This window comes from Clytia hemisphaerica, unplaced genomic scaffold (genome assembly GCF_902728285.1).
Source record: "Clytia hemisphaerica strain Z4C2 unplaced genomic scaffold, Clytia hemisphaerica genome assembly, whole genome shotgun sequence".
Taxonomy (NCBI): domain Eukaryota; kingdom Metazoa; phylum Cnidaria; class Hydrozoa; order Leptothecata; family Clytiidae; genus Clytia; species Clytia hemisphaerica.
Window position 1 is genome coordinate 1,454,272 of NW_027103734.1, and position 7,895 is coordinate 1,462,166.

General features: G+C 38.5%; 1 protein-coding gene across 1 annotated transcript; it reads right to left on the reverse strand.

Annotated features, from left to right (window-relative positions):
• Positions 1-2,113: 2,113 nt before the first annotated feature.
• LOC136805097 (NADH dehydrogenase [ubiquinone] 1 beta subcomplex subunit 8, mitochondrial-like) lies at positions 2,114-3,656 on the reverse strand. Its single transcript, XM_067061660.1, has 2 exons — positions 3,488-3,656; positions 2,114-2,628 (listed from the first exon to the last, which is right to left on the reverse strand). Exons 1-2 carry the CDS (start codon positions 3,627-3,629, stop codon positions 2,201-2,203), a joined length of 570 nt encoding a protein of 189 aa, XP_066917761.1. The 5' UTR covers positions 3,630-3,656; the 3' UTR covers positions 2,114-2,200.
• Positions 3,657-7,895: the final 4,239 nt, after the last annotated feature.

Consider the following 7,895-nt stretch of genomic DNA (forward strand, 5'->3'; position numbering starts at 1 on the left):
AACTTCTTGGAAAACCTTACTCTTAGGTGCCAAATAAACGGGGGGGGGTTGGAAAATTTTCGAAATTTTAATAAACGGGGGGGGACCTAATTGCCGGGGGGTTGGAAATTGTACTTCTGAAAACCCCAAAATAAGGTAAATATAGGCTAAAATCAGGCTTTTTGGAGCAAAATAAGGGGACTTCTTTTGCCAACTGACAATATTCTTAAAAATTAATAAACGGGGGGGTCCTAATAAGGTCCGGGGGGGTTGGAAAATTTTCGAAAAATTAACAAGCGGAGGGGCCCGTTTATTTGGCACCTAAGAGTACACCTGCATTCAAAAAATGTTCTACTTACTTGTAGACATGTTTTTTCGGGATACCCTGTATACAAGAATATTGAATTCCCATCAGCTATAAAAAAAGTAAGAAAAGAAATTTTAATCCAAAATGTTCAAAAGTAATTTCCTAAAGGCTTGGGGACACGAGAAGTTTTTTTTCGCGTTGGTGCAATGCAACATGCTCCATCCCACTGACACAATAAAAAAAGTGATTCGAATCAATTTTGCTCCATAGTCCCAGGGACAAAAGTGCGATTTCACTTTTATTGATAGAAAAAAAATGGGGTGGAGACACGAGAAAGCGTTTCAGGTTGGTGGGATGGAGCATGTTGCATTGCACCAACGCGAAAATAACTTCTCGTGTCCCCAGGGATGGTAATTGTTAATTTAGAGTTCCGTGTTTTTTATATGTACTGTCAAATGTACTCGTTGGGGATAGCTATTGAATTGAAATTGAAATATATGCTTATTACTCTCTTTTGTGCTTAATTGTAGGGGGTGGGATAAGCAGGGGGTCATTATTAAGCGATATAGGGGTGAAAATTTCATAAAATGGGGGGGGACATTTTAATTTTCCCAAAAATTGCAAAGTGACCCCCACCCTACAATTAAGCACAAAAGAGTACGCTTCTTTTGATGTCAAATAAACATAAGCTGTTATTCACGGCCACACTACTTGGGAGATTTTGCCTCACACAAAAATTATGAAGGTTTTTTCTTAGAGAGAGAGAGAGATAAACCTTCCCTTAGCACAGGGAATAGGCCCTATCCTAAGATAGAGATCACAGCGCTAGGTAGATAAAATAAAAAGCGAAAAAAAGGAAAAATTATGCAAATAAGTAACTAGATAAAACTATCAAAAAATATTCTACTTGGAATTAATAATTTTACGCCAATCCAGACGATTCAAAGCTTTTTGATACCAGTCATTTTTTGACAAACCAACCTTTTTCAAGTACTAAATTTCGCGATTGCTACTTTCTGTAATTTTTCGCGTGTATCAAATTTGGCGATTCACTGAATCGGATATTTTTAAATAAAGGAGTTATAACAAAAATAAACTAAACACAACGTATTACAACCATCGTTGAGAATTCTGATTATTTTAACGTTTTTCAAGATTTAAAGTTCCGGCGAGAAAGTCGATTTTGGGCTTATCTCTTTAATTTAATCGAATATTTCAATTTGGGAGGGGTTTGCAGACTTCCATGCTATATTCTGAGCCTTATTGGACTATTTTTGAACTTTTGGATTTCCAGATCCTAAGGTAAAACTCTTATTATCGTACTTAAAATTTTACCCTTCCAACCTACTTACTACCTACAAATCGATTGTGGTTTCAAACTACCCGGTGAATTTGCCTTTTTTTCTCAAATATTATGACCTTGATTGTAGGTGCAAAAATAGTATGAAATAGATATTACTGATCACTCAAAAAGATTCATTCTCTCTTTTATTTTCGAAATTGTTGGTCTACTTTGAAAAAAATTTTTCGTGTGTATTTAATTTAGCGATTTTGTGGTTTTGAAAAATTTAAACAGTACTAAATTCCGCAAAATTTTGCCTAAAAACTCGCGAAATTAAGTACACGCGAAAATTAAGTACCCGCGAAAATATATACACTTTTAAGATAAAATTTTTGGTATACCCAACATCTACCAACCAGATTAGGAAGTAAAATTTCTTCAAAACCATGGTACAGGTCTGGTATTTGAGACCTTTTGAGAACTCGGTACAAAAAGTTAAATAACTAGATTTATTGTAAACACTTAGACGAGTAAAGTGAAGCGAATTATAATTTTAAACAATTTTTATTCAAATTAATAAAAAATAAGAAATGTACAATAAGCTTTCATTCAAAAGAATATGAAATAAAATTTCACCATCCATAATGTGGTCGTGGAATCTTTCTTTTGAGGTCATACTCTGTTGGTTCTTTATCAGGGTCCCCGCCCATCTCAAGATACAAATTATTGTAAGGATATGGTTTTGGTGCAGCTGGGTCCCTCGATGGAGCATCGTAAACATATTCTGAATAAAAAATCAAACCACCAAGAAGACCTAAGGCAATGCTGAGATGTAAAGCCATTTCCTTTGGTGTGTAGCGATGGTTTGAAATATCATCTGGCATCCATATATTCAGTGCGTCATGGTTTACATGAAGAGGTTCCCCAAAATGTCTACGTTCCTGTTGATCCCAGTATGGCAAAGTTGGGTCACGGTTTTGATATGACCATTCTTTGTAGTTAGGGTAATCTCCCAAGCCTAACCCATCATCTTTCCAGCCTTGATCAATGAATTCTTTGCCTGAAAATTAAAGATAATTTCAGTAGAGGTGGCATAGTAGAAATGAATACGTTAAGGGGAACACGTCAGTCTATTGAATAACAAATTACTCCAGATAGACTTAAACTCTTATATCAAGATCACAGGATTTGGAGTGCAGGCCTCATAAAAATGCGGGAGAGCTTCAAGTTGGAAAAATTTTCCCAGATGATCCAATTTTTCCAAATTGAAATTTTTTTTTCGGGAAATCAGGGAATTTTCCGTCCCAATTTTCCAAAGTCAGGAAATTTTGCCATTCCATTTTTACAAAATTTGAAATTTGTTCAGGAAATCAGGAAATTTTTGGAAATGCAGGATGCGGGAGAAAATCCTGAAAATGCGGGTGATTTGGCAGAATTTTTTTACCGTGGGAGAAAACGTTGACAAGCGGGAGTTTTCGGCCCAATACGGGAAAGTTGACAGCTATGCTAACTACCTAGCTAACTACCTACTACACTAAGAGGATTTGCAGGACCCCTCCGGCGCTCCAGAAATGGCCGGAGCAAAAGGTGTTGTTTTTTTCGTGTTCTGAAATACCGGGAGATTTTCCAGAGAGAAAAATAGTGTTTTTTTTAGCTGCTCTGGAAAACTCCGGAATGGAAGTTTCCGGAGAGTGCCGGGTGTCCTGAGTTTGCCCAGTTGAGATGAACACATTCTTGTTATTTTCATGTTCAACACATTCAAATGAAACTACCCCTCTTAATTATTATTTGTTTAGCCGTTCGAAACGACAGATTTTTTAACAGTAGGTAAAAAAGAATGGGGAGAAAAAATATTCAAAAATTTGTAAAAAAATTACCAGCTCAAAAAATCAATTTCAACAAAAAATACTGTCTAATACCTGGTGGTTTTATTGGTGGAGCAGGAGGATCGTTTCCTGTGCTACCGTTCCTCACAAAAGTAGTGGAAAGGGTTGACTTTTGAATGGTTTTAGATTGTGAAAATAGACTTCTCTTCAAAACTTGACTGATTCGAGCCGCCATTTTGAATCGCTGTGGACTAAAATCGGATTTTCGGGTTATAAATTCGGGTTCGAAAAATTACGTCACTATTTATACGCAAGGGAGGCGGAAAACAAATGGAAGCCGAACAGCGAAGAAGAAATGAAGATTTTTTTTGCTGAGATTTTTTGTAATTTTTCCTTTTTTATCCTGGGACTTAAAACATATATGTTTCATTTTTGTTTCGTCCTCACAGAGCAAAAGGGTGTAGTGCTTCTACTAATAAAACTCTAGCCTATCCAGCCAGGAGAGGAGCAGTCCAGGACCAGGGCTTCCTTGGTCTTCTTTTTAAATATTGATTCAGATAGTCTAGAATAAAAACATACCTGATCAACGCAACCAAACCTTCTGTCTTGTGTTCATTCTTTCTTTCCCAACAACTTTCGCTTTTGCTTATGTAGGTTTTGAAATTCACAAGTTCAAGTACAGTCTGGGAAATCCTCTCAATTGCATGCTTATGTTCCGAGGGCGTAAGCGCGCAATTGCATGGTTATAATTTACGCCCGCTCCCGCCCCGGTTGAAATTGCTTAGGGATTTCAAGGGGTTCAGAATTCTCTAATTCGGGCGAAGGCATGGTTTAACAACAACGGGCAATCCATTTTTACGGAATCTTCTTCTACGATAAATTTTGAGTAAAACTGCCCTAGGCTTTTGAAATTCAACAGAGCTTTCGGAAGGAATTGCGTGTCAGAATAATAAAGGTCATAAAAGGTGCAATTGCACGCTTACCGCTTACCGCCCGTTCCCGAACAACAATTTCGATAAGCGTGTAATTACACGCTTAAAAATTCTGCCATTTTGATAACCGTGCAATTGCGCGCTTACGGCCTCGGAACATAAGCGTGCAATTGAGAGGTTTTCCCAGACTGAAGTAAGGCGATGGGAATTTGATGTTCTGTTTACCGTCGACCGCCCGCATGCTCTTAAGCTGCCGCTCAAAATAGTTCATTATTTTTTAAAAACTCATTTTTTTCTTCTTTTCCTGTGCCAAGCTATCCAAAACACTCAAAGTGAATCAAAAATAACATCTTCGCTAACAAAATGTGCGCCTCGAGTAAAAAACATGGTTCCAATCATGTCCGCGAATGGGGCGGGCATTTTTTTAAGCAGTGGGCGGCATCAAGGGCGTTTTAGAAATTTGCGTTTTAGACGCGTCTCGAACGCGTTTGAATTTTCGCGCATGTCATTTTGATTCCGAAAGCAAAAGCAGCTTGATTTCACGGTGGAATTCAACTTCGTTGGAGATTGGAAGCACCAGGTAGGAATAATGAATAATGAATAATGAAATTTTGCCGCATCAAATATTTTTTGAAACGCGACGGTAAAACAGAATATCAAATTCCCATCGCCTAATGGACTTTGTGACTAACTTTGTAGTAGGACAGAGTAGGGAGGTCGGGCCTTACGCGTGCGGCAGTAACAAAACATAGATTTTCGAAAAAAAATATTCAAGCTTACATACCCCAAGGAAGGAAACCTCTTTTAACATAAGTAATTTTTCCAAAGTGTAGAAAATTTATTCAGCTTTCTTTTGCAGAAAAAATCAGCACATCATGTCTTCATTTTCCTTCAAAATTTGAAATTGAGTACTTGCGGGTGAGTTTTTTCAAACTTCTTGTTCGCGGCACGGCAAAAATTTTTATCCGGGGGTTCTAAAATCCAAAGCGCTAGCCACCCGAAACAGCTATCGACTTGGAATTTTTTGCATCGTTCCCGGCAATAATTTAGCTTTTGAGACGTACCACGTTCGTTGGTTGGAGCAAGGTATATTTTTCAGGAAGTCAAATTATGTACTTGTACTGGAGCCTTATCCGAATGCTTGCCTAGCAGACGAATAAGACGCAGTGGGTGAGTGAGTCTAGACTACGAAAGGGGCGGGCTAAAGGAACCTAGGGGAGTAGAACCTAATCCTATTTGCAGACAGGAACGGGAGACTATGCAGTTACAATAAACTAATATTTAATAATGACAACGCTCTACAATCGTGCTATAAATAAGAAAAGGATACTTACAAACCTATGTCCTGAGCAGGTCCGCCGCCGATCGCTGCCGAAACAACACTAAAGTTTAGGAGGGCTGGACAGCAATTGCTAAGTTGCTGCCCAGTGGAGCGTGGAAGGCGTAGTTGGGCGTTAGAAGGGCGCTAGATACGATCAGTAAAGGTATAGCCGAAGGAACTTTAGTACATTCCTCCGACTTAAATGGCTACGTGGGTCGCGTTTTCTTTGGGGGCGTTCCCTGCTCAGGGCTGACTAATAAAATAATAAAAATAATAAAATTTCCTAAACTGACACTTCTTCCATCTTTGCTTGGGGGGATCGGAGATTGGTCGGGGGGTAGCCACTCTTCAGGACAGGTCTTGTGCTTCTCAGCTGTTGGTGGATGGATCATCATCTGCTTTCCTTGGGATATTTCTGGGGTGGTTATGGTGGCAGTGGAACTAGCAGGTTCCACTAATACTGGTGGCTTGATGATAGTGGATGACTGGTAGTGGTGTCATCCCCAGCTGCTGTGGTGGTGGTTAGCAGGCGTTAAAAGTTCATTTTTGTTTTGAGGTTATTTGGTGTGTCTTCTCAGCCACCAGTCTCTTTGTTTCTCCTTTGGTGGTCATTTTAGTAGGTCAGCAGATTCAGGTTTCCTTGGCGTTGGTGGTGTTGGTTGCCATTTTGGGTAGTCATTGTTTGTAGAAGTGTTGGTTGGATGGGTGAAGATGAGTAGCTACCGCAGGGAGGGGCATAGGCTTTTTGGTTCTGGTTTTAGGGGTTTTAGGGTTGGTTTCAGGGAGACTAAGGATTGGTTTGTGGCGTTCTTGTGTGTCTTCTTCATCCCTTGCAAATACTATAAATATATATAAAAATCGTTAATTCAACCTAGAAATTAAATAAAAATTTAATCGGAGTGCAGTCCAACTTCGATTTCTCGTTTCCTTGTTTTTTTTCTCTCTCTCCTTTAAAAATGAAATACGGTGTGCGGTTCAAATTTCGAATTTCTCGTTTCCTTTCTCTCTCTCTCCTTTAAAAATGAAAACGATTTTTTTGAACTTTCACACCTTTAAATTCCGACCGATAAGAAGAGAACTCGAATTTCAGACCTCATTCAGATGAAGTTTAACAAGAAAAAATTTTAAGAAAGAAAGCAAGTTGACCTTTGTTACAGTGGAATCTGTTTCTAAAAAAAACTGAAAATTGATTGTGATTTTAGGGATAAAAAAAACAGGCAAGACAGGCAAGGCGACGATGCCTGCGGTACTTTTTTAGAATACTTACGGAGTTTGCGTAATTTACCTTGTACGTCATTGCTTCTTTTTTCATAAAAAAATTCCTGAAAGATACTGAGAAAAGGTCAAATTTAAAAATCTCTTGAAAAACTTGAACGCATATGTTTAATTTCAGGTAGAGTGCCTGGACCCATTAGTCGACAGATCTCGTCACTCGGCATACTACACTCAAAATTAGCCACTGCATGAGCGAATTCCTATCGAATTTCGCAACCCACGCGATTAGATCAGCAGCGTCTATCTAGAATTAAACTCTGATCTAATATACAAACATCGTTCGTTTTGTTTAAACAGGTGTTTGTTCTTTTCGTTTACAAACACCTGTAGTCTAGCGGCTTCAATTTTCGTTTATCAAACAATCTCTACACACTTGCCGCATTAACTGAAAAAAAAATTCTCATTTTCTATTTTCGCGACCAAAAGTTAAAAAAAAAACAAAAAAAAATTGAAAAAAACTAAAAAAAGAGAAAAAAAAAATATTGAAACTTTGGCCCATACTCGGGTTTAAAACCTGGACGCTCGGGTCCCGAAGTACATTGTCCATTTCCTACAGCGGAATGAAAATCTCAATATTCTCAAAGCATCATCGTGAAATCATTCTCGATGTCTCCATACATCAGTACTACAGGATCTCAATATCCTCAAATTATATTCAATAAAACCGTAAACTCTGAAGTGTCTCAAACATCAATTTCCCTAATATCTCTATCGAACACAAGGTAAATGAAAAAAAACCACTGGCGGCTCACCGCCGGCTGGGACTCCGACACTAGTCAATTCTCATCCACGATGTGTGGACCGACCTTTCACTAATTTGTTCCCATTCAAGAAAAAGATTCGAGGCGGTCCAAGCTCGAAACAAAAACGCGAGAAGAGAGACAGTCGTTACACGACTACAGCGTCACTCTGATATTTCTAACTTTCTACGTCAACTCTCAACACTCCTCTCATCACACACACTCCTACATCT